General features: G+C 56.7%; 2 protein-coding genes across 4 annotated transcripts; both read left to right on the plus strand.

The window, feature by feature from the left end:
* MERTK (MER proto-oncogene, tyrosine kinase) lies at positions 1-17,410 on the plus strand. Of its 3 annotated transcripts, none has more exons than XM_071453152.1 (19): positions 1-352; positions 3,928-4,261; positions 4,375-4,475; positions 4,571-4,744; positions 5,898-5,984; positions 6,564-6,679; positions 8,867-9,050; positions 9,496-9,647; positions 12,084-12,237; positions 12,534-12,654; positions 13,750-13,835; positions 13,931-14,026; positions 14,223-14,303; positions 14,416-14,508; positions 14,602-14,720; positions 14,931-15,040; positions 15,182-15,341; positions 15,636-15,772; positions 16,880-17,410. In XM_071453152.1, the coding sequence occupies exons 1-19, from the start codon at positions 283-285 to the stop codon at positions 17,352-17,354; spliced, it is 2,850 nt and encodes a 949-aa protein (XP_071309253.1). In that variant the 5' UTR covers positions 1-282; the 3' UTR covers positions 17,355-17,410. The 3 variants fall into 3 exon arrangements, with proteins under 3 accessions (XP_071309253.1, XP_071309100.1, XP_071309173.1); XM_071452999.1 differs by having other exon boundaries at positions 2-352; positions 12,501-12,654; XM_071453072.1 differs by having other exon boundaries at positions 2-352; positions 12,087-12,237; positions 12,501-12,654.
* Positions 17,411-18,878: 1,468 nt separating this feature from the next.
* Positions 18,879-24,484, plus strand: FBLN7 (fibulin 7). Its single transcript, XM_071453286.1, has 8 exons — positions 18,879-19,012; positions 20,208-20,367; positions 20,467-20,637; positions 20,964-21,089; positions 21,173-21,310; positions 21,692-21,829; positions 22,827-22,965; positions 23,361-24,484. The coding sequence occupies exons 1-8, from the start codon at positions 18,917-18,919 to the stop codon at positions 23,731-23,733; spliced, it is 1,341 nt and encodes a 446-aa protein (XP_071309387.1). The 5' UTR covers positions 18,879-18,916; the 3' UTR covers positions 23,734-24,484.
* The last annotated feature ends 932 nt before the right edge of the window (positions 24,485-25,416 follow it).

Raw genomic sequence — 25,416 nt, forward strand, 5'->3', positions numbered from 1 at the left:
GCTCCCTCCCCCGCCGGGAGGCGGGCCGGGGCAGGCCCGGGGCGGAGCGGCGGCGCCGGCGGCCCCCGAGCGCGGCGGAGCGGCGGAGCGGCGGAGCGAGCGCGTCCCGTTCCCGGGGCCGCTGCCAGTCCTGCCTGGTGCCGGTGGCGGAGCGCTGCCGCTGCCAGCCTTGTTCCCGGCGGCGGAGCGGTGCCGGCGGCGGAGCGGCGCTGGTGTCGGTGGCGGAGCGGTGCCGGTGGCGGTGGCGGAGCGCGGCGGCGGCGCTGGCGGTGCCGGCGGGCGATGGGCGGCGGGCGCTGGGCGCTGCTCTGGGCGCTGCTGGCGGCCCTGCGCCCGCCCCGCGGAGGGGCCGGTGAGTCCGCAGCGGGCACGGAGGGAACCGGGGACGGCCCCGGGACGGGGGCGGCGAGCGGAGCTTGGCCGGGGAGCGCTTTCCCCACGAGGGCTGCTCCGGGCCGGGCTGTGGCGGGGGCAGCACGGGCGCCCGGTGGGTCCCGGGGAGAAGCTGCGCAGGGATGGCCCGAGGGGATTCTGGCCGCATCGCAACCCGCAGCGGGTCTGGCTGCTCGGGTACACGGGGTTTGGCTGTCCCGGGACGCGCAGTGTGGCTGTCCTGCGACACAGGGTCTGGCTGTCCCGGGACACGCGGTTTGGCTGTGCCAGGACGCAGGAACTGGCTGTCCCAGGACACATGGTTTGTCTGTCCTCGGACCCACGGTCTGTCTGTCCCGGGACACATGGTTTGTCTGTCCTCGGACCCACGGTCCGGCTATCCTGCTACACGGGATTTTGTTGCCCTGGAGCACAGGGTCTGGCTCTTCTGGGACGTGATTTGGATGTCCTGGGACACAGTCTGGCTGTCCCAGGACAAAGCTCTGCCTCCGCAGCGTGGTCCTGCCCCGGTACTTCACTGCCTGATGTGCCTCTGCTTGCCGGGGATACCACGACAAGCAGGGACCACAAATTGTGGCAGATCGGTGTGGCATTTGCCCCATTAGTCATGAGCCAGCTACGTAGCGATGCTGAGAAAAATCCTCGGGAATCACCACGGTTTGTGGTGCTTTGTAGTGCAGGCAGCTTGGTGGCTTTTCAACTACAGTTGCAGAAAGAAATGAGGAGATAAAATAATTTTTGGACTTTCAAAAATCCTGTGATCAGGGCTGCCCGACCTTTGGGAGCTGCTGCGGGACCTCAGGGCTGCTGGGGGGTCTCAAGAGTCTCTGTGCCGATGGAATTTAGCAGGGAAGAAAGGAATGTGAGTGTTTGCTTTGGGCAGGGAGGAGTTAAAGTCCTGATTGTCACAGCAGGAGCCTGCAGTGAGGGGGACTCTCTGTGGATGTAACCAGGAATTCTGGGCTGGTTTGCACAAAAGGTGTTTGAATAAGGAAGATTTCTTTGGATTCAGGTGTGGCCCCGGGGAAAATTAATTTCTTACAATCATAGAATTGTTTGGCTTGGAAAAGATCATCGAGTGCAACGTTAACCTGACACTTCCAGGTCTACCACATCTCCCAGGGGATGGGAGGCTGGATACCCCACAGGCAGGGGCTCCTCATTCCTCCTGTTCAGTGAGCAGAAGCTCCTGTCAGCAGGTGAATTACTCCCAGCAGTGGGAATTCCAGGGCTGGGGATGCAGCCAGTGTTTTGGCAGACCTGGATGCATCATGACTGCAGAAAAGACCTTGTTTCAGTCGTGGTTCTGCCCGATTTTCCTGCTAAAATTTGTGCAGGAAAATTTCTCCCATCCAGGGAGAAAGGCACACAGGACCTGTGCAGCAAGATCAGCCTCTGTTGGCCCTGGAGTTTTGCTGCAGTTCCAGGTGTTCCAGGAGAGCAGCAGTGCCCTTGCAAGTGGTTTCATTTCCACGCCGGATTTTGCCTCAGGCCTGGCTGTGGTTAGGACGGGAGCTGCTCCTGCACCCACAGAGGCACGTCAGGCTTGCAGCTCCCTGGCTTTAGCCTGGGATTTTAGAGCCAGCCTAACTGCTCTGGACTCAAGGAAGAGCTGTCCTGCCACACAGGGCGAGTCCCTTCCAAACTGCTGGGAGGATATCCCCATCCCAAACTTCTGGGGTACCCAAAGGCGGTGCTGGAGATGAGGAATTCCTGTACCCTCATGAGTCAGAGAGGAAAGTATTTCATTCCCCGGCCAGCAAACACCTCTTCCCACTTAATTAGTGTGAAAACAAGGCTGAGATCCTCCTTGCTCTTTGCCTTTAAGCTTGAGGCAGCCCAGGGAAGCAGAAAGCATCCCAGGACACAGCACAAATCCATGTCCTCCCCAGGCAGGGGTCTGTGCCGGGGGAGCTGCTCTGGCCAGAGCCAGACCCCTTCAAATGGAGCCTGAAAAAAGCAGCTGGAGCCTGGATTGTGCCAGGCAGGGAGCAGCTCCAGCCTGAGTGACCTCCGGGAGGAGCAGGGGAGGGAAGGGAATTTGGGGTCGCTGCTTGTTTGCATTTGGCAGATCCTTTGGGAGCTCTGGAGACGTGGCTGCACATCCATGGCTGTCCCTGCAGCTTTGCAGCAGTCACATGGGCTCTGTCTGTGTTGCTTTGGGAGGCTCAGGGACGCAGGTTGGAAAAGCTGCAGCTCTTTTTGTTTTGTTGTTTTGGTTTTTTTTTTTCTGAAAGGGAAACCCATTGTGCTGCGGGAGAGGCAGGGAGAGCCTCCCCCTTCCCTCTAGACTGAAAAACCCTGCTGGCATTCTGTCCTCAAGCAGCATTTCTTGAGGGTTAAAAATAGGAAGAGGTTTAGCAAAGGGATATATCCAACCTCAAAATTGGGCTGTGTTTCTTGGCTCTGGGAAAAACACACCAGGCTCGTGCCCCATTACTCACAACAGTGATGACGTAGCTTTAAAAACTTGTTGTTTGATGTTTGAGGGCTAAAACCTGCCCAAAAACAAACTCAGCTGAGCTCAGGTTCAATAAGAACTGTGCTTTCTTTATCTTTTAAACTGTGAGTGGTTGTTTGGCTTTTCTTTCTTGGTAAAGGGAATTAATTTAGTTGAAATTCCTGTCTGGCACAATGCCTTTGCTTGCTGAAAGGGAGATTTACCACTCGGCACGGGATTGCTGATGGCTGGGAAAGCCTCAGGAAGCTCAGAAGTGGTCCAGGAAAACCAGCCTCCACGTGGTGGATCCCCTAGATCTGATCTCAAAAATACACACATTTTTGGAAGGGAATTGCTTGAAGTGGAGCTGCTCTTTATCTCAGCCATGGCTGGGTGGGAAGTGCTGGGAGGGAGGGGGAAAATGCCATTTGCTGACTTGGAGGTGGGGGTATGAAGTCCTCAAAAAGAGCTTTCCCTTGGGAAAAAAAATGTGGGAGAAGACCCTGGGAGAGCAACACTGAACAGCAGCTGGCTCCTATACTCTGTCCGAAGGCATTTCTTCATCTGTCTGCAGCTCTTTTCCTGGGAAAGGCAGTGAGTGGAGGCACTTAGCAAAAGTTGACTCAGAGCATGTCCCAGTCTCCCTGTCCTGGGAAGGGACAGGCTCCTGGCAGAGCCTAAAATCAGCAAAATTCCAGCCGGGAGCTCTTCCTCTGCCCCAGCTGAAAATGCTTCAGATGAGGCCCCGCAAGGGGTTTGCTGGAGTAAAGTCCCAAAGTCCCGTAAAGTCCCAAATTCCTGCTGCCCAGGGATCCTTTTATGTTCCAGTCCCGGGGGTGTAATGCAGCAGGAATAGCTCCTGCCTCTCCCCTTCCCAAAGAAACGTGGCTGAGTGTTTTCTTTAGCTTGGGCTGCTCCTGTTTGTTTTAAAAAGGACTTTTTTAGAGCTGCTACCTGTACAGAATCCTGGGACAACATTTTAGGAAATGGAAACGAGCTGCCTTTAATTATTCTTGGAAGCAGTGGGGTTGTTTTGCCACGAGGTCTCCCAAACTTGCTGGTGGTGGTGACAAACCTCAAGTGTCCCCTTGCAGAGGAGGCTGACGGAGAAGGAGGCGTGAGGCCGTACCTGTTGGCGCATTCCCGGCGTTCCCAGCGGAGCCTGCTCTGGAGCACCACGGAGGAGCCCCCAGGCAGCTCTGTTGGACAGCTCAGGTTCAACCCCACGGTGCCACGCGTGGTCATCAACGAGCACAAGGACGTCACCTTCAACTGCTCCATCCGAGTGCCTCAGGAGCTGCTCCGGGCCGATGCCCCGGGAATTTCCCTCTGGAAGGACGGGAGGGAGCTGCACGTGCTGGATCGCATCGCCAGCAGCCACTTTGAGATCCCCGATGAGGAGAAGGTGGACATGACCTCCACCTTCAGGTGAGTGCTGCTGGCCTTTCAGAGCAGGTGGGGATGAGGGGTGCCCTGAGGGCTGGCTCCCAGGGAAGATGGGAAGCCACAAGGCCTGAGGTGGTGTCCCTCCTGTCCGGCAGCATCCTCGGCGCCCAGCGCTCGGATAACGGCTCCTACGTCTGCAAACTCAACATCTCCGGCGTGGAGGTGGTGTCTGATCCCATCCTGGTGCTGCTGGAAGGTGAGCTGGGGCAGCTGTGGGGTTGTGTCCTGGCTGAGTGACCAGGAGCTGGGAGCCAAAAATGGGGAATCCTTTGCTTCCCTGTGTCCCTCCAGGTCTCCCACACTTCATCCATCAGCCTGAGCAGCTGAATGTCACCAGGAACAGCTCCTTCAACCTGACGTGCCACGCTGTGGGGCCTCCAGAGCCCGTGGAGATCTACTGGTTCCAGAACAACATCCAGGTCAACCAGAAACCCTACATCTCCCCGTCGGTCCTGACTGTGCCAGGTGAGCTGGGAGTGTCCCTGCCATGGAGTGTCCCTGCTGTGGGACACCACAGCTGGGAATGTGCCTTGTGCTGTCCCAGAGCTGCTCCCTGCCAGGAGGGGCTGTTCCCATGCCATGCACAGTCCTGGGGCCCCTCTGGGGCAGGAAGCCCCATCTGGCCCCCTCTGGCTGCTACCAGAAATCCCTTCCTTGAAAGAGGCAGGATACTCTGCCGACTCTTTCCTGAGCAAGCAGCAGATTTTTCCGCCAGCCTCTGGCTGTGCCAACAGGAACCTGGCTGCTCTCCTGGGCTGCTGGAATTCTGGTCCCCACTTTGTGTCCCTGGAAGAGTTTGGGATGCCCCCCTGTGTTGTGTGTCCATGACAGCTGCTGTGACTCAGGGAGAAAAATCCTTGGTGTCCCATAAACCCCCACTCTGGTTTGCTGCAGAGGCAAAAGATGGGGTATTTCTTGCTTTGCTCACGAGGAGAGGAGGAGGCTGATGGTTAATTAAGAGCTGGGCTATAATTGCCTGGTCTTGGCTTCCAGCGGCAGGTGGCCTTTAAAGGGCAGTGAAAGCCGGAAGAAGTGACTCATTCCTCTTGGATGTCCTCACATCCGCCTGGCACCCGCTAGGATGGGTCATTGGAGCAGAGCTTCTCCTGGCCCAGGAGCCCTGGCTCCCTGAGGCACTGCTGGGATGAGCCAGCACTCCCCACGTCCACCTTGGCATGGGACAGGCGTCCCGAGCCCGGGGTCACCTCACCCAGGCCGGGAGAATCTGCCCTCGGGTATTTCCAGCGGTCCTTCCCTGCCATCAGCTGGAGGATTTGAGCAATCCTTGACCAGCACTAAATCATCTGACCAGGCCGTGGCAGGGGCTCTTCTGCTTTCTGCCTTTCCCCTTTTGGAGGGAAAGCAATCCCTTGCTCAGGAGCTTGTGCAAGGGCTCCGTAGGAACATCCCGTCCGCACCGGGTCCGGCAGGGATGGCACGCGTGTGCCCCTGCTGTGGGAGTGGGGCAGCTGGAGCCTGGGGTCACCCCCGGGCACTGGCACCAAAAGTGTCACAGAGGGAAGTGAAAACGGGCTAAGAAAGGAAACCTCGAGTGTTTGGTGGTGGGGTTGGGATGGTTTTGGGATATCCAGCGAACAGGGCTGTGTTTTCCCGGCAGGACTCATCAAGCCGACGCTGTTCAGCTGCGAGGCCCACAACAGCAAAGGCCTGACTGCATCCAGCCCGGGCCAGGTCAACATCAAAGGTCAGCTCTCGTTCCCCGTTAAACCCCTGTGTCCCACACATCCCAGCACCCATCCTTCACAAGCTGAGGGAGATCCCTTCAATCCTGTAATTAAAATCCAGCGGGGTCTGATTATTGTAATGTGGTCATCCTGGCTTGGTCATCCCAGCACCGGGATGGGGGAGGGAGCACCAAAATGTAAATTTGAAAGCAAAACTGTCAGCTTCAAAGCAGGATTCGGAAGGGCTGCATCGCTCCTTTCCTTCCTTCATAACCAGGGCGGTGCTCCATAGGAATTTTCCATAGGAAACAGTGGAAATTGCTGACATTCCTGATGGGAGCCACTCCAGCAATGTAAGGAGGGTGTTCCCCGAAATAGGTCATGGTCTTTAAGCTGCCCAGAGTGGTCACAAATATAGAAATTGCCAAAATAGTTCTGAAAGTGACATTTTTGTGCTTCCCTATCCGGTGGTCCGGCACATCCGCAGAATTCGGATGTGGGGTCACACACTGAGCCCTGGGAGCTCCAGGGAAAAGCCACCGTGCCAGGTTTGTGTTTAGGCTTCCAGCTGACTGACTGCCCTTGGCTTCTCCCTGCAGGAATTCCATCAGCTCCCGTCAGTGTGCAGGTCCTCAACAGGACAGCCCGTGGAATCAGGATATCCTGGGTGCCAGGCTTTGATGCCTTCTCTGCTTTGAACAACTGCAGCGTCCAGGTAAACATCCAGAATTCCCATATCCCTGCAACTCCCCCACATGGATGTTCTGAGGCAGGTGGAAGCTGGTGGTGTTTGGCATGAGCTGCACAGATTTCATGGAATCCTGGAATGGTTTGGGTTGGAAGGACCTTAAAGACTATCCAGTTCCAACTCCCTTCCAACACCTTCCACTATCCCAGGTTGCTCCAACCTGGCCTTGGGAACTTCCAGGGATGGGACAGCCACAGCCTCTCCGGGTAGCTTGTGCCATGGCCTCACAGAAAACATTTTCTTCCCAATATCCCATCTATCCCTGCCCTCTGGCAGTGGGAAGTCATTCACCCTTGTCCTGCCACTCCATGCCCTTGTCCTCAGTCCCTCTCCAGCTCTCTTGGAACCCCTTTCCATTGGGCAACACAGTCAGGTTGTCATGTATTTTATGGACCTGGTCAAACCTTTCCCAACCAAGCAGCATTCCCAAAGTCAGGATTTGGAGGGGCAGATTTCCCTCAGCTCCCCACTCCTGGGAAGGAGCTGAGGGATCGCCTGTGTTCCTGGAGAACTCAGGGAACACCACCTCCATGGGTAGAGCCTGCAGGCATTTTCCACCTGCTGCACGTGGCTGGCTTTGCCAGTCCAAGCCCATCTTGCTGTCTCATGGATATGATTTTTATCCTGGAAAATCTCCACTCCAGCTGGGATAACACGTGGAGAGAGGAGACCTTTGAAGCCAGGTAAAAGTGAAAGGAATTTCGGGGAAGAAAGGTACCAGGGCTAATATTAGCACCATGTCCTGCTGCTGCCTTCCAGCCGGAGCTTGGGAAGCTTGGGTGGAGAGCCAAGGAATTTCCTATGACTTAACATTCATGGTCTGTCTGTAGGAAATAGCCTTTGAAAGTGGAAAACAGGAGAGGGTTTCTGGCAAAAACACAGCAGTGACTCAGCCCTTTTGCTGCTGTCCCCTTGGATAGTCCCTGGGCCCACCGAGCCAGTGACTCATTCCCGAGGGCTGCAGCTGGCCCACCTGCCAGTTCCAACTGTTGCAGTTTGCAAACATCCTGGATTTCCTCCCAGAATCCATGGATTTGATGGGTTATTCTTAGACAATTGAGGATTGGACTGGATGCTCAGGATGTCTGGTCCTGGAAGCGTTGTGTGTGTTCCTCTGGTCACTGCTCACCTTGCTCAGAGCATCTTGTGACAGCTTGGGGATGGAGGTGGCATTCCCTGACTTTTTCAGGAGACAGGCAACCCCTCAGCTCCTTCCCGTTATTTGTAAGGAATGGGAAGCTGAGGGAAACCTGCCCCTCCAAATCCTGACTTTGGGAATGCTGCTTGGCTGGGAAGTGTGTGACCAGGACAGGTGTGTGGCTGCAGCAAGCCCAGGCTTGCAGAGTCTTCCAGAGAACTACTTGGAGCATTTCTGTGAATTTCTCCATGAAAACCTGAGGATGAGGGCTGTTCCTTTATATTTTGGCTGTAAAACAGATGCTGAGACCATCCTGGGATACCATGGGAGGCTCTTTTGACTGAGCACAAGGATAGGTGTCCTGCCACCCCAAAATCACAGATGGAGGTTTCTCAGAGGAGTGCACAGCCCTGGGCACATGGGCTGGGTTCTCCTTGTTCTTGTTCTTGCTCTTCCCTCTTTCCTCCCTCTGTCCCAATCCAGGAAGTGCTTCCCATAAAATGAGATGTTTCCTAGAAAGCTGCAGTGGCTCTTTGGGCCGCTCCATAAGGGCTCCATGTCCATAAATTTGTCTTTCTGTGAAAAGCAGGACTTGTTTTTGGGATGTTGAATTCATCCATGCTGCTAAATGCGACAAGGATTGGGATTAGTCCCGTTACATCCTGTGGAGACAAATCCTGTTTTCCAATGATGTGCTGCACAAAAAAGGAGCTTTATTTTGTTTACTTGGGATGTGCTGCCTGGTTATTTTATTCGGGGCTCCTTCTGCTCCATGCCACAAGAAACAGCAAATCATCCCTCCCTCCTTCCCAACATCCCTGTAATGTTCCCAGCTCCACACGTGCTGGAGCCCTCTCCCTGTGCCCTGTGAATGTCCTGCCATGAGCTTTCCCTGCAGGAGCTTTCCCCTGCAGAGTTCAAATGGGAGGCAGGGCTCTGGATCCTGTTTTCCAACATCTCTCCCTGCAGGTTGTTGCTGACTAATCCCTGTTTGTGGACTGATTTTCCAATTAAAGGTCAGGGAAGTTGTTCCAAGAGGCAACGTCTCCCTCCAGGCCTTCCACACCTCGGTGCCTCCCCACGCGTATCACATCCAGCAGCTGGAGCCCATGGAAGAGTACAACATCCGTGTTTCCTGCGGGAATGAGGTCGGCTGGTCGGCATTTAGCTCCTGGATAACAGCCAGCACCACGGAGGGAGGTAGGAAACAGGGAGTGAGGACTGAGAAGGGTTTCCCTGCCTCAATCCCTCTGGGTGAGAGGCACCTCCGGAGTCCTGGTTGCTCCCAGGGTGGGAAAGGAAACTTCCCCCTTTTTCATGGGCTTTATGGTTGAGCTCCAGCTCGTTTTCCATCAGATTCCCACATCCCTGCACCCCTTCCCCCAGCTTCCCTCACCTCCTTTCCCATTGATTCCCACATCCCTGCACCCCTTCTCCCAGCTTCCCTCACCTCCTTTCCCATTGATTCCCACATCTCTGCACCCCTTCTCCCAGCTTCCCTCACCTCCTTTTCCATTGATTCCCACGTCTCTGCACCCATTCCTCCAGCTTCCCTCACCTCCTTTTCCATTGATTCCCACATCTCTGCACCCCTTCTCCCAGTTCTCTCAGCTTCCCTCACCTCCTTTCTCATTGATTCCCACAGCTCCAACCACGCCACCCCTGAACATCTCGGTGTCCTTCAACAAATCCAGCTCCTTGCTGGAGATCCACTGGGTGAAGCCACCCCTGGAGAGGATCCATGGGGAGCTCCAGGGCTACCTCATCTGGTACAGGTGGCACAACTCCGAGGGCATGGTGAGTCAGCAGGAAATGGGGAAGAATGGATAAAATCCTGGAAAAATCCCAGCAGGGATGTCCAGATGGGTTTTGGTGCTTCCACAGATTCTTTTGGAGTTCATTTCTTTGCTGTCTTGGGCTTTCATGTGGGCTTCAAACCACTCGTGGCCTTGCATTCCCTGGATTTTGAGCTGTTCCTTACTCAGATGGGATTTTTCCCTTCCTTAGCCCCACAGCACAGAATTTCAGAGCTCGAGGAACTCTTTGGCCCAAAGGCCTCTCTGAGAGTGCATGAAATCACCTGGCACACCCTGCTTGCCTTTTCTAGGATTTGGGAAGCAGCTGCAGGAATTTGCTAGGGCAAGGTTGGCCCGGGCTCTGGGCAAAAGATCCCATCCAGAGCCTGTGGATAACAGCAGGAATGGATCCAGCTGTGGTTTGGGTTCCTCTGTGCCAGGCTGGCAGAGTGACCCCAGCTGGAAACAGTGACTCATCCCCTTTTTTTGTCAGATGCTGCACTTTCTGTTCCCCTTTTGCTCCCCCGTATAGATCCAGCCTGAATGAAGCCAGGGAAACAAAACCATGGTCTTGTGACTCGGAAAAATAGTGCTGACAGGAGCTGTCTCTCTCCAGCAAAAGGCCAAACCCAGGCCTTGCCCTTTAAGCCCTGAGAGATTTATTGTTGCTGTTGTTGTTTGTTAATTTTTGTCCATTTTTCCAGCTTATGGAGTGAAATTTTTTCCAGTTCTCAATTTTTCCATGAGTGTGAGACACGAGACTGGAGTTCTGACTCCTCAGAAAGCTCCTTCTAAGGTTGGACTCGATAATCTCGGAGGTCTTTTCCAACCTAAATGATTCTGTGTGATTGATTCCATGAACTAAAGTCCCTGAGTTGTGGCCCTGCACAGGCTAAATCTGGACTGCCCCAAAATAACCACCAGTTTTTGCAGGATGAAGTCAGGAAGAAGCTGGATTTTGGTGACACAGGGCCACCTGCAGGCCTCTCAACGACCAGAAAATTCCCAAAAGTTGGTTTATTTTCCTCCTTAACTAGCAGTCCTTGTTGGAGCCAAGGCTGCCTGAGTTGGGACGGGAAGAAATTCCTCAACTACCACAAAACTCATAAAATCCCATTAAATTTGGCAGGTCAGCCCTGCTTTGTGCTCACAGTCTGGGCCTGTCCTCAGATGATACAGCAGAGCCCTTTAGGACAGGGAAAAATCCCAGTTTCAAGCTGGTGGTAGGGAAAGGATCCCATGTGGATACCAGGAGGAGGAAGGCAGGAATGTGGGAGCAGAGGTGACAACAGGTCCCAGCTCCTGTCACTGCCAGTAGGTGCCCGCGCATTCCCAGGGCATGGGTGCTTCACATCTGTTTCCGTGGCTTTTTTGGGACAGGGAACAGAAACTGGTTTCCTCTGAGAAGCTCTGAATCCCTCTCCCCATCTCTCTCCTCACCCACTGATCCCCCTTAGCTCCATTTCCTCCCCCACTGATCCCCCTTAGCTCCATTTCCTCACCCACTGATCCCCCTCAGCTCCATTTCCTCCCCCACTGATCCCCCTTAGCTCCATTTCCTCACCCACTGATCCCCCTTAGCTCCATTCCATTTCCTCACCCACTGATCCCTCTCAGCTCCATTCCCTCTCCTGGCCCACTGATCCCCCTCAGCTCCTGCTTTTTTTTTGTGGGAATGTTCAGGAAGGAGCCAGGCACTGCTGGGCACAGTAGCCTGCCAGATGTTTTGGCTGCAGCTGGGCAGATGTTTTGCAGTTGGAAATCGGCAGGGAGCAGCAGCAGCACTTTCTCAGCTGGAAATGACCAGGAAAGGATGGAATTTGCAGGGAAAGGCTCCTATGTTTTTACTAAGCCATTCTAGTTTTTAGTTTTAGTTTTCCTATGTTTTTACTAAGCCATGGCACCAGTCAAGGAAATACATAAAAATATACATAAAAATATGCATAAAATACATGGGACTATAATTAGCTGGACACAAAAGCCACAGAAGGAGAGGTTTTTGAGCCTAGGATCTACTTCCAGAGCACTTGGACAATCCTACCAGGAGTGCACGGATCCTGTGGGTGCTCACAGGGCTCCAGTGGCCAAACTGGCCACAACGAAGGCTGAGGGTCGCAATCCATGTCACCAGAGCCTTTCCATTCCATTCCTTGCCAGCTCCTTCCCTGCCTCTTTTCTGGCTCTGGCTGCTGCTGTTGTGAAGCAGAGAGGGCCAGGAATGCTCGGATTGAACGGGAAGCGCTGCTCAGCTCCGCTCCCGATCCCATCCGGCCCTTGCACACAGGGCCATTCTTCTCTCTAAATAGCCGGGTGCTGCACTTCCTCTGAGCTGGGAGAGCAAAGCAGCTCCCGAGGTTGCCAAGGGGACAGTTCTCAGTAAATCCCCAGGTTTCCCTGCCTTCCCCAGCCCAGGATTTCCTTCCCTTCCTCTCTCCAGCAGATCGTGTCCGACGAGGTCCGGCTGAACGGCAGCGTGGCCGTGCTGCCCGTGGTGGCCACCAACGCCACCTTCTCCATCCGTGTGGCTGCTGTCACCAAGGGGGGAGTGGGACCTTTCAGCCTTCCCATGGAGGTCTTCATCCCTGCCAGTGGTAAGGAGGTGCAGGGCTGGATGCTGGGAATAGCCCAGGGTGTGCTTTCCATGAGGCCGTTTGGCATCACTCCTTCAGATGCTTTCCCTGTCAGCCAAGGATCCTGATCTGGGAGCAGGGCAGCCTCACTCCTCATTCCCTTTTTTCCTTATTCCCGTGTAACCCTCTGGGCCCTGCTGAAAACCCCAGGGAATCCCTGCCCCAAGCCCCAGGTGCTGCAGGCTGACTCTTTCACCGGCTCCATTAACAGGATATTTTCTTAGGATTAATAACCTCAGCCCCCTCTTCGACTCCAGCCTCCGGGAATGCCGACTCCTTTGTCGTAGTCCTGGGATTTATCTGCGGGACAATTGCCGTCGGAGTCATCCTCTGCTTGTCCGTGGTCATCCACAAACGATGTGTGGAGACAAAATATGGGTAAGGGGATGGAAAACAGGGTGGCTCCAAAGGGATGGGGGGCCAGCAGCCCGTGCTGGATTTGGGGATGAGGGTTCTGTCTCCAGGAGTGATGTTGTTACCACAAATGACATTTTTTTATCCCATTTTTAAGTGGGTTTTTCCTTCCCCTCCCTTCCTTAGCTCAGCAGTTCACCTTTTGCTCACTATTCCTATTTTCAAAGGGAAGTGAACTTGTGCAACTTGGTGGGGGACGTGTTTTGTCACGGAAATGAGAGAGCAGAGGGTGTCACTGGGCACCAGAGGGTGACCCGGACCCAAGGGAGTGGCTGGAGCTGTATCAGGAGAGGTTAGGCTGGATTTTAGGAAAAGATCCTTCCCCCGGAAGGAACTGAACAGGCTCCCCAGGGAATGGTCACAGCTCCAAGGCTGCCAGAGCTCCAGGAGCATTTGGACAATGCTCCCAGGGATGCACTGGGTGGGATTGTTGAGGTGTCTGTGCAGGGCCAGGAGCTGGACTGGATGATCCTTGTGGGTTCCTTTCAACTCCATGATTCCATCGCATCCCATGTCCTGGAGAAACCCTCCTGCCTCATCCCACGCCCGGGTTCAATGGCCCAGCATTGTTTAAAAACACAGACAAAGGGCTGTTTTCTCCTGCAATAACCCAACACTCCTCACTCACCCTCGTGACTTCCCAAGTGCTGTTTAACTGCCCTGTGCCCCCAGTTTGGGAGCTGGTACCGAGTAAGGATCCCTTTCCTAACTGGTTATTGTCACTCTTTCCCTGCTTTCCCACTTCTGGAGCATCCTGCCCTGGTTTTGTTTCCCAAAGCTGGACTCTGCAGGGCTCCAGCAGCATTTCTGCTCCTTGAGTAGGAAATGAGTATCCTATTTCCTCCCCAAAAGCTTTGTGACTCACTCCTTGATGGTTCAGTAGTGTTTGTGGAGCTGTTGTTTTGCTCAGACGTTGCAGGCAATGGTGCTGATCCAGGAAAAAGGAAATGGAATGTGCATTTCCCCTTTTCCTATGCATCCCCTGGGCTCCTTCCCCTGCCTTGTTCATTCCTTCATCCAGGTGAAGCAGCCACAGCAGATGTGTTTGTGTTCCCTTAGGAATGCTTTCAGCAGGAACGACTCGGAGCTGGTAGTGAACTACACAGCCAAGAAGTCCTACTGCCGGAGAGCTGTGGAACTGACCCGTAAGGATACGTTTTTGTCCCTCTGGAAGGAGCTGGAGGGGGAAATGGCAGCAGGTGGGAGGTGCCTGAGCTCCTCCTGTCCCCCTCTCTTGCAGTGGGAAGCCTGGGTGTCAGCAGGGAGCTGCAGCAGAAGCTGCAGGATGTTGTTGTGGACAGAAATGCCCTGAGCCTGGGAAAGGTCCTGGGAGAGGGTGAGTAAAGCCCATCTCATTCCAACCTCCTGCCACAGGCAGGGAACCTTCCGTGAGCCCAGCTTGTCCTCCTTCTGTCACTGATGAGGAACGAGCCTTTTGGCTCCATCTTGGAGCATTCCAGATCTTAGGGATCTGGTGATGTCCTGAAAGGTGCTGCTTTGGATAAAGGGATTCCTTCTTTCCTGTGGTGCAGGGGAGTTTGGATCCGTGATGGAGGGACGGCTCAGCCAGCCTGAAGGGCCCCCACAGAAGGTGGCTGTGAAGACCATGAAGTGTAAGTTGTCTCTCTGCCCACTGGATACCAGCATTCCCAGTACCTCTCTCAGGAACGGCATCCTGGCACTATTTTGGGGTTTTAAAGCTCTTTCTTTCTCTCTGCTTCCCAGTGGATAACTTTTCCCAAAGGGAGATTGAAGAGTTCCTCAGTGAGGCAGCGTGCATGAAGGACTTCGACCATCCCAATGTCATCAAGCTCCTCGGTATGGGCTGTCCCTTCCCACCCTCCAGCTGGGATTTGGCTGGACCTGGATCCCTTTTCCCAGGGCACTGTGTGAGTTGTCCATGTTTCCCAGGGGTGTGCATCGAGCTCAGCTCCCTGCAGGTGCCCAAGCCCATGGTGATCCTGCCGTTCATGAAGTACGGAGACCTGCACAGCTTCCTGCTCCGCTCCCGGCTGGAAATGGCCCCCCAGGTAGGGAGCACCAGGAGCAGAGGAGTGGGGTGGGATCAAGGTGGGAAGGGAATCCCCCACTGCAGCTCCTGCAGGCTCATGGGTCAATGAATGGCAGGGTCTGAGGGATGAGAGCTCGTCTGCTGCCATGGGCTCATCCATTGGGATGGCAGCCCTGGATAGGGAAGCCTTTTGGATCAACACTGTGTAACCTCCACCTTCCCTCCCCAGTTTGTACCCCTGCAGACCCTGGTGAAGTTCATGGTGGACATCGCCCTGGGCATGGAATACCTGAGCAGTCGGAACTTCCTCCACAGGGACTTGGCAGCTCGAAACTGCATGTGAGTGTTTTCCTCTGCTCCATCCCGCGGGATGAGCCCTGTGGATTTACAGCACAGCTCTGCTCCTTTCCACAAAAGTTCCCTTGGTTCTGAGACCCAGAGCTCAGCACTGAGGCTGTCCTGATCCCTGTTTTGCCCCAGGCTGCGGGATGACATGACGGTGTGCGTGGCAGACTTCGGGCTCTCCAAGAAGATCTACAGCGGGGATTACTACCGGCAGGGCCGCATCGCCAAGATGCCCGTCAAGTGGATCGCCCTCGAGTCCCTGGCTGACCGTGTCTACACCACCAAGAGCGACGTGGTAGGTCCCTGTGCCTGGAGGGACAGTCCCCCGGGCTGAGCCACGCCGTGCTCCTGTTGGTGTCATTCCCTGGAAGTGCAGGAGGCTGCCGGAGCCCTTCTGCTGCTGGCGCAGTCAGTTCCTTGGGTGGGCCCCTCGCCTCCATCCTGGTCATTCCCAGTTTTGGGAGCACCATAGCTCTGCCCGTTGTCCCTTGGATGCCAGGCAGTGACCTTTCCCCATGAAAAGGCTCATTCCATTCATTCCTCCTGGAAATGCCCCTTCAGCCCTGGCCTTTTCCCTTTGTGCCGGCAGTGGGCATTTGGCGTCACCATGTGGGAGATTGCCACGCGCGGGATGACGCCGTACCCAGGGGTGCAGAACCACGAAATCTACGAGTACCTCTTCCATGGGCAGCGCCTGAAGAAGCCCGAGGATTGCCTGGATGAGCTGTGAGTCCTGGGATGCCAGCTGGGAAAATGGATTTTCCTAGGAACAAACCCCTTAATGTTTGCACAACGTGCCTAAAGAAAGCCAGATCCTGGAGCAGAGCATGTGCCAGCATCTGCTGAACTGCAGGCAAAAATCCCAACAAATATCCTCAGGGGAAGTAATGGGTTTGTAGGGCTGGCAAGGTCACCAGGAACAGTCAGTGCTTGGACTTTTTAGTATTTTTATTTCTTTATTTTTTGATTTGGCCAAAAAGGTCCTGGCTGGTGATGCTCCTCTTTGTTCCACAAAACTCCCTCTAGGTCCCTTCATTGCCTCAAATCTATAAATCTGTGTCCCCCTGGAAAGGGAAGATGGAAAATGCACAAACCTTTGGATTTCTGAGCAGCTCAGCTCAGAAAGGCCTTTCTCCCAAGCTTCTTTCCTGAGTTTTTCTCCAGTGCTGTTAGAGCTGAGAATGTTTAACCCCCCATGGCTGAGAGCTTTGAATCTCAACTGGATAAACAGAGTGGTACATTTCCTAAAAGGCTCCTCTCCACTCCCTGTTCCTGAAGGAAGCAGTGCAGGAACCTCTAAGAATCCAGCCTGCTGGAGGGCAGAGAGGCTGGCAGGGACATGCTGGGAGCTTCCAGGGCTCCCTGACATCCAGCCCGGGAGCAGGCACCTGCCAAGGGAAGGACTGGGCATCCCACACACAGAGCTGGGATGTTCCCAGGGAACAGATCCCAGGGCTGCACTGGAAGAGACTTCTCACATTTCTAACAACAGCTTGGGCTGATAAATCCATGCCCTTGGGAAACAGCCTAAGCAGAGGGAGTTGGTTTCACTTTGATTTAATGGGAATTTCAAGGCTTGCCCAGCTTGGAGGGAAACTGGGAATTAACCCCCATACCTCCCCTAATGCAGAGAAGTGCAGGCTGCCCAGAGAAGCTGTGGCTGCTCCATCCCTGAAAGTGTTCAAGGACAGCTTGGAGCTACCTGGGGTGGTGGAAGGTGCCCCTGCCCATGCCTGCAGGGTGGGACTGGATGAGCTTTAAGGTCCCTTCCAAACCAAACCATTCTGGGATGCTGGGATCCTCTGTTAACCACTCTCCTCTCCCAATTTCCAGGTATGAAATAATGTCTGAGTGCTGGAGAGCCGACCCTGCCACTCGCCCCACCTTCTCCCAGCTCAAAGTCCAGCTGGAGAAGCTGCTGGAAAACCTGCCCAGCTCCAAGGCGTGCAGGGACATCATCTACATCAACACCGGCCTTCCCGAGCAGAGCCCGGACTCCACGCAGGATTCCGGCTTCCCGCAAGCGGACTCGGATCTGGACGCCGGGGAGGCGTCGGAGCCCGGCTCCCCCGGCGCGGAGGGGGCGCTGGTGGCTGTGGATGTGCATCCCAGCGAGCTGTGGGACACCAGGTACATTGTGGAGGAGCAGCTGGCTGGCCCCGTGGAGGAGCCCTACGTGCCCCTGCTGCCCTGCCAGGCCTTGGAGCCGGGGAGCCGATGGAGCCAGGCCAGCACTTTGCCGGCGTCGGAGCGGCCGCGTGCCGGGAGCTGCGGGGAGGACTCGGAAGGGCCGCTGGGAATGGTGTGAGCGGCACCATGGCAAGGACACAGAGGGAATATTTTAATAAACAGTCATCTCTTTTATTTATTATCTCCTGCACGGTTTGCCTGGTGGAGGCTGGCTCTCCCCAGGAGCTTTTTCCTGGGCTGAAGTCCCAGGGGTTTGGAATTAACAGTGGAATTATTTTGCTGTAATTATTCATCTTCTCCAGAAGGAGCAGGGCAGGGTGGGGTGGATGGTGCTGAGGGGGCAGCTGGCCTTGCAGGGCCTGGTGTTTTCCCCCTTTTCCATCCTGTGTTAAGGTTTGTGGGATGGGCATCCCCCTGGATGATGAGTGCTCCAGCTCTACAGCCTGCTGGGGGATTTCACACTGCAAGAGATCCCCGTGGAAAACAGCAACGGGAGCCCCAGTGGGAACAGCGGGTGCTCCCACATTCCCTTCTCCCTGATGGGTTCCACATGCTGAGGAACCATTGCTCCTGCTGCAGCACCAGGGAAACAAGAGCCTGAGGGGGTCCCAGGAGGGCTGGAGCCCCCGGACACGGCCTGGCCCTTCCCTGCTGCCCCTTCTCCTTTTGGGGGGAATTCTGCTGCTTCCATGGCTGGAGCTGCTCGGCAGCAACCAGAACCGGACCCAGCACCTTTTGCCTCTCCTTGGGGGAGACTGGGCTGGAAATGGGGGTACCAAGCTGGGGAGGGGGTGCAGGAGTTGGAGAAGGGGGTACTGAACTGGGGGCAGGGGGTTGCAGGAGGGGGAAGGCATTTTGGGACAGGGGAAAGGGATGCAGTGACTGAGATGGGGTGCAGGAGCTGGAAAACGGGGTGCCGAGCTGAGGAGGGGCTGCAGGGCTGGGAAAGGCTTTCCCTGCCCGGCACGGGTGGTCCCGGCCCCGCCGGAGCGGGGGGGGCTGACAGGGGCTCCGGCACGGTGCCCGCTCGTCCCGGCAGCGCCAGAAACAGCTTTGCTGGGGGAAAAGCCACCCTCTGGCACCCCAGAGGGATTTTTTTTCCCTTTTGCTGGGGATGGATGCCCTCGGAGCCCCGCTGATGTCCCGGGGGATGGATGCCCACGGAGCCCCGCCGGTGTCTCGGGGGATGGATGCCCTCGGAGCCCGGCCGGTGTCTCAGGGGATGGATGCCCACGGAGCCCGGCCGGTGTCCCGGGGGATGGATGCCCTCGGAGCCCGGCCGGTGTCCCGGGGGATGGATGCCCACGGAGCCCGGCCGGTGTCTCGGGGGATGGATGCCCTCGGAGCCCGGCCGGTGTCTCAGGGGATGGGTGCCCACGGAGCCCGGCCGGTGTCCCGGGGGATGGATGCCCTCGGAGCCCGGCCGGTGTCTCAGGGGATGGGTGCCCACGGAGCCCGGCCGGTGTCCCGGGGGATGGATGCCCTCGGAGCCCGGCCGGTGTCTCGGGGGATGGATGCCCTCGGAGCCCGGCCGGTGTCCCGGGGGATGCGCGGGGCCGGCCCGGCGCCGGGGCGGGGAAGCGCCGCGTCCCCTGCACGGGGCAGCGCGGGGGCGGCGCGGGCGGGGCGGGGAGAGCGCGGGGCAGCCGGTCCCGGAGAGCGGCGGGGCCGCACCGCACCATGGCGGGGCCGCGGGGGGCGCGGGGCCGCCTCCCGCCGCTGCTGCTGCTGCTGCTGCCGCTGCTGCTGCCGCTCCCGGCCGCGCCGGCCGCCCAGGTGAGGGGGAACCGGGACCCCGGGAGGGGCTTTGGGGGGCTCCTCTCCGCTTCCCGCTCGCTCCCCGCTGCCGTGCGCCCCGACAGCCCCGCAGCGCTGCCCGCGCTCCTGCCCCGGCAAACAGGTGGGCAAAGCCCCAACCCGCGCTTAAACTGCACATGAGCCGCGCTTAAAGCGCGCGCGGCTTCTTCTGGGCTCTTTTCGCACTTCTTACCCCACACCTGAAGCTGCCCCCGAGCAAAGAATCCCCGTTCGGGGCCTTTGGGGAGGGGGGGGGGATTTTCCAGCTTTGCGAAGGCTCAGCATCCCGCCGGAGCTCGCGCTGGCTCTCGGAGTTAAACCCAGCCCTAACAAAGAGCTGTTTATTAAAGCCAGCGACGCGCCAGCATCTATTTGCTTTTGCCTCCCTTCCTCTGGGCTCGGGGTATCCCAGAGCTGCCAGCACAGCCCGGCTCATCCCCTCCGGCAGCCCGGGACCCCCGAAGCCGCTCCCGGGGAAGCAGAGGACACCGAGTGCATTGCTTGGGCTGCTGTGTTTGTCCTCTCCCAACCCTCAGCAGCTCTTTGGAAATGGGAATCTTTCCACAGTGCGGTTATGGAAAGGAGGGAAGAAATCCCTTCGACCAGGTGGGACAGAGCCCACCACCTCTGCTCGCTTTCCTGGAATTCCATAGCCCCCAGGCCAGTCCCTGTGCGCTCTCTCCTCACTGCACTCCCCAGATTTCTGAGCTCTGGGAACGGCTTTGCTCTTTTTCCTCGGTTTCAAGTCAATTCCGCAGGAATCCCATAATAACGATGCCCGTCTCCGGCATGAGTCAGTCCCGTGGGAGCGATCGGTTTGCAGGCAGGAGTCCCACCAGCGTTCCTGGCCCCGGCAGAGCTCACAAGACAGCTGTTTTCCTCTTCTTTTGTCATGTGGAAGTGGGACAGGGCTGGAGCTCCTGCAGGATGAAACATGAGTTATAGCATCTCTCCCACAAAGCGATCCCAGCCCTGCCTGGAGTGCAGGCCTAGGTGGAAAAAACTCCTGGATCTGGGTAAATGCAGGGGAAAATACAAAGTCAGGGCGCTCAGGGAACATCAGATGCTGCGGAGCTCCTGCGCCAGCCTCCTCCCATGGGCAGCAGGTTGGCTCCTGGGAGGAGTGGCAGCACAGGGAGGTCCCCATCCCTGTCCCTATCCCTGTGTCCCGCAGAGCTGCCTCAGCAGGCAGCAGCTCCTGGCTGCCATCCGGCAGATGCAGCAGCTGCTGAAGGGGCAGGAGACGCGGTTCTCCGAGGGGCTGCGCGCTGTCAGGAGCCGCCTGAGCACCATCCATGCCTCTCTGGCCAAGGCCGCCCCGGAGCCGCCCGCCGGTGAGTCCCTGGGACAGCATTCCGGGGAAATCGCAGGTAAAGGGTGGCTTGGAAGGATAGGCACCTCTCCAAACTCATCCCCTTTCCATGGTCTCGCAGCTGCCTGTCCTGCCCTCCAAGCCCCCGCGGATGGGAGGAAGTTTGGCACCAAATATTTGGTGGATCACGAGGTTCACTTTGCCTGCGACCCAGGATTCCAGCTCCTGGGCTCCAGCACACGGATATGCCAGGCCAACGGCAGCTGGACGGGGCAGGAGGCCCTCTGTGCAGGTACCGCTCATTGCCTGCCCTGGAATGTCCTTTGGAAAAGTGGATTTATATAAACATGGGGGGATATTGGGTCGCTCAAGGGGGGGAGGCATCGCAGCTGCCCCTCAAAGTTCCAGGGATGCTGCAGCTCCCATGGTTTTGGGGTTTCTCTGTCTTAAGGAAAACTGGGAATTACAGCTGGAGCAGCTCAGCAGGAGAAATGAGGGGAAACTATCATGGCTATGACGTGCCTGGTGTAGGGTGCCAAAGCATCCCAGTGTGTGCAGCATTCCTGAGCCTTGCTTCCCAAAAGGAGATAACGTGGAACGCGCCTGCTCTTCCCGCAGAGATCAGAGAGTGCTCGAGCAGCCCCTGCCAGAATGGTGGGACGTGCCTGGAGGGTCTCAACCACTTCAAATGCCTCTGTCCCCCGCAGTGGACCGGAACCACCTGCCAGTACCAGGCTCAGACTGGTGGGTGACCCTTGCTGGGGGATAAATGGGAGTATTTCACCTCCCACCTCATCCCAACTGCCCATCCCGCTGTTTTCCCGCAGCTCCTCCCACGTGGAGTGTGACGGATGACCCGGCCTTCAGCCGGCAGCCCCGCTGTGCCCAGATCGCCCAGACCCAGCAGTGCAGCTGCGATCCCGGCTTCCACATGAGCGGCACGGCTTCCAACGGGATCTGCCAGGGTGAGCCGGGATGCGGGAGGGCTGCAGGGTCACGGAGTCACACTGGAAGGGACCACAGCGGCTCAGCCCCACCATCCCAGAGCACACAGCACGGCATTGTGCCCAGCTGGTTCTGGAATATCTCCAGCGATCGGCGGCTGCTCCAAGCTCCTTCAGGAGGCTCCAAGCCCTCCATCCATGGATGGCTGAGCTCAAACGGGGCCCAGTGTCGCCCTCTGCGGGACACCGCTGGTCACAGCCCTCAAGCTGTGCTCCCATTCCCTGGAATCTGCCCTCGGCCCCTTCCCAACCCACCTCGTGCCCGCTCCTCCAGCCCTCGCTCGCTCGCTGGGCTTTCCCAGGAGGATGGAGTGAGATCTTGGTGAATCCCTGTCTCCGCAGACCTCAACGAGTGCGAGGTGTACCGGCAGCAAGGGGGACCCCGGCTCTGTGCCCACGCCTGTGTCAACATTCCCGGCTCCTTCCGCTGCTCCTGCCCCGCCGGATACGTCCTGCTGGGCGATGGCAAGAGCTGCGAAGGTGAGGAGGCTGGAATCCACTTGGTCCCAAGTGCTCTGCCATTTCCCTCCACTTTTTTCTCCATATCCGAGGGAAAGGCTGGTGTAGAGGGGAGGGGGATGATGGAGGGATGCTTTGCAGGATGGCAGCGGATGGAGGATGTTTGGATTGGCAGGAGTTCCAGCTGGATGCGGAGCTGGGTGGGGAAATGAATCCCGGGGTTGTGCTGGAGAAGAGAAAACTCTACCAGAGTGCTTCAAAAGAATCCCTAAAAATGAAAATAAAATGCTTCTCTGGAAGCATGGCTGCTCCTCTCCCTCTCCTCCTCTCCCTTTCCCTCTCCCCCTCCTTTACCTCTCTGGATGATGGAGCAACACTTTGGGTCTGCACCTCCTTGAAGATGACCCCACTGTGGCTGTGGGGGATGTTCCTGGAGCAGAGAATTCCTGGGAAGAGCCAAAAGTAATGTTAAACCCTCCAGAACTCCATGATCAGTTCAGAGAGTGGCAGCATCTCTCCCAATCCAGGGGAATTGGGGTGCAGGTGGAAGGCAGTGGGTGGGAATGGTGGGAGGCCAAAACCGCCAAAAGCCTCTTGAAAAACAGGGAATTTTTTGTGCCCTGAAGTGTTGACTGCTGCAGTTCAGGGTGAGAAAATCCCTATTTCCCCATTCCTCCCTGTTTTTCCTGTGTTCCATGGCATCTCACTCCCAGCAAATCCTCTGCATTCCAGCTCCTGCCAGGCATCCCACGGGTGTTCAGTAAATAAAAAGGGACGGTGTTTCCAAACAATCAAGCAGAAAGTTTGGAAAAACAGCTGCCTTCCTGCTGGCAGAGGGCTGCTCTTAACCCATGCTGGCCTGGGGCAGAGCTTGGGGAGCGGGGATGGAATTCTGGGATACTCCCATATTGTTTGGATTGTGTTTAACCTGTGGTTTAGCCTATTTTCTGATGGAAAGGTGAGCTCAGTTGGAGGCTTCCAGACCCTGACGCTGCTTTCCTCCCCACTTGTTTTCCAGATATTGACGAGTGCTCCCTATCCCAGGATAACTGCACAAGCGGGAGCACCTGCATCAACACCGGGGGGGGATTCCAGTGCGTCACCCCTCAGTGTCCCCCGGCCGCCGGCAACGTCTCCTACGTCAAAACCTCCCCCTTGTAAGTGTGGGGCACAGAATCCAAAACCTCCCCCTTGTAAGTGTGGGGCACAGAATCCAAACCTCCCCCTTGAAAGTGCGGGGCACAAAATCCAAACCTCCCCTTGTAAGTGCAGGGCACAAAATCCAAAACCTCCCCCTTGTAAGTGCAGGGCACAAAATCCAAAACCTCCCCCTTGTAAGTGCGGGGCACAGAATCCAAAACCTCCCCCTTGTAAGTGCGGGGCACAGAATCCAAAACCTCCCCCTTGTAAGTGAGGGGCACAGAATCCAAAACCTCCTCCTTGAAAGTGCAGGGCACAGAATCCACGGCATGGCATCCCTATGGATCCAACGAGGCGGGGTGCGTGGATGCCGCATCCCCCCAGAAACCTCCCGTTGCTTTTCCTTCCGCAGCCAGTGCGAGCGCAACCCGTGCCCCATGGAGAGCCGCTCGTGCCACCAGGCGCCCAAAACCATCTCCTTCCACTACCTGCCCCTTCCCTCCAAGCTGCAGACCCCGGCGCCGCTGTTCCGCATGGCCACGGCGGCGGCTCCGGGCCGGCCGGGCCCTGACAGCCTCCGCTTCGGCATCGCGGGCGGCAATGAGCGCGGGCACTTTGTGGTGCAGCGCTCGGACCGGCACACCGGGGAGCTGCTGCTGCTGCAGAGCCTGCGCGGGCCCCGCACCGTCCACGTGGACGTGGACATGGCCGAGTACCTGGACCGGGCGTTCCAGGCCAAGCACCTGTCCAAAATCACTCTCTTTGTCTCGGCTTATGAGTTTTAGGGGTGGATCCTGCTCCCTGCTCGGCATCCCATGGCTCACAGGGAATGTCCGGGCTGGAGCTGCTCTGCAGACATCCGGCCTCCCCCTGCTCTGTCCCAAAGTTCTTCTTCCCATGTGGATTTACGCCACCAAATGAGGTGGACAAGCTCATCCTCATCCCCATCCTCATCCCAGCTCCAGAGAGATGATGTCCTGCAACAGCAGATGGAAACCACAGCCCTGATTTCCTTTGAATTCCTGATTTTTCCTTTAGGAAGCAGTGAAGCCAAGTGTGTGGGAAGAGGGAGGCTCATGGCCTTTCCTGCTCCCCTCCCTTGTTGCGCCCGGTCCTGCTCCCTAAAAACACTCCTCCACTTCCCTCTGGATGCTGAGAATCCCCCTGGCAGCCTGTAGGGATTGAGGTCTGGTGCCTCTATCCCCTGGGATTGATCAGGGCTGGAACACTCCATGAACATCCACTTGGGTGCCCTCCTTGGCAAATGGGGCAAAGGAGGAATTCCAGGGCTATCCCTGCTCCTTTAACCTCTCAAATGGGGATCCCCCATGGATCCTCCTCACAGCAGAGCTTCAGCTGCATGTGGAGGTGAGAATATTCCCTGCTCCATCAGTCAGAGCCTCCATCCTGGCATAGGAACGCTGGGAAGAGCAGGGATTCGGCTTTTCCCAGAGGGATTCACCCTCCTGCTTATGCATGTTCTGCATGTTCCCTCATCCCACTGGATTTAGTACAATTAAAGGATGATGTAAAGGATGTCACGGGAGTGAAACATCTGATGGATGTGTGGATGGGGGGAATGCTCACCTGGAGCAGTCCAAGGGGAATCGGGGTCTGGGAGGGCAAGAACCCATTATCCATGGTTTTATTTTCCTGCTTTGTTTTGTTTGGGAGGGGCTGGCTGATAGCAGGGGGCTCATTCCCACCAGAGCATCCCTGAGCATTTTCAGCCTGCAGCATCCTTCCCCCCAAGGAATCCTCACCCTGGGAATCCTCATCCCTGAGCATCCTTTCCCTTGGGAACCCTCGCTCCCTTACATCCTGCTGAGCTGCACCCACTAAAACCATTCCCACTCCTTGTCCCAGGGAAAGAGACTCCCCAAGATGGATCTGTCTCCTCTGGGGGATCGAGCTCCTGGATTTTTGGGGGCTATAGGAGCCTGGGAAGGGGTTGGATCTCTCCAGCAGAACAAGAAGGGACATTCAGGGCTGTTGTCGGCGGATGGAGGATGTTTGGATTGGCAGGAGCTCCGGCTGGACGTGGAGCTGGGCAGGGAAATGCATCCCAGGGTTGTGCTGGGGGAGGGAAGGGAAAACTCCAGAGTGCTTCAAAAATACCCCCAAAAATTAGGAGAAAATGCTTTTCTAGAAGCACGGCTGCTCCTCTCCCTGCCGCTTCCCAGCCTGGCTGGCCATGCTCCTCCAACAGGCCATGACCCTATTTTGGGATGATAACAAAATCTGGGAGCTGAACACCAGGAATTTGGGAGAGGACAAGCTCCTGACAGGGCAGAATAGTTTCCATCTGCTGCTTTCTCCGGATAACACAGCTGGAGACGGGCGCCTGGACCACGCTCCGGAGGCTTTTCCTTGCGGCACCATCCCAAACTGACAACATTTTCCTAATTCCCGAGGCCAGGGTGAGCTGGTTTCTCCCTTCCAGCCCTGGAAAAGTTTAAGTTCGGCTC

Source organism: Agelaius tricolor, unplaced genomic scaffold (assembly GCF_023055355.1).
Source record: "Agelaius tricolor isolate 1412-34295 unplaced genomic scaffold, bAgeTri1.0.p SCAF_1, whole genome shotgun sequence".
Lineage (NCBI taxonomy): Eukaryota > Metazoa > Chordata > Aves > Passeriformes > Icteridae > Agelaius > Agelaius tricolor.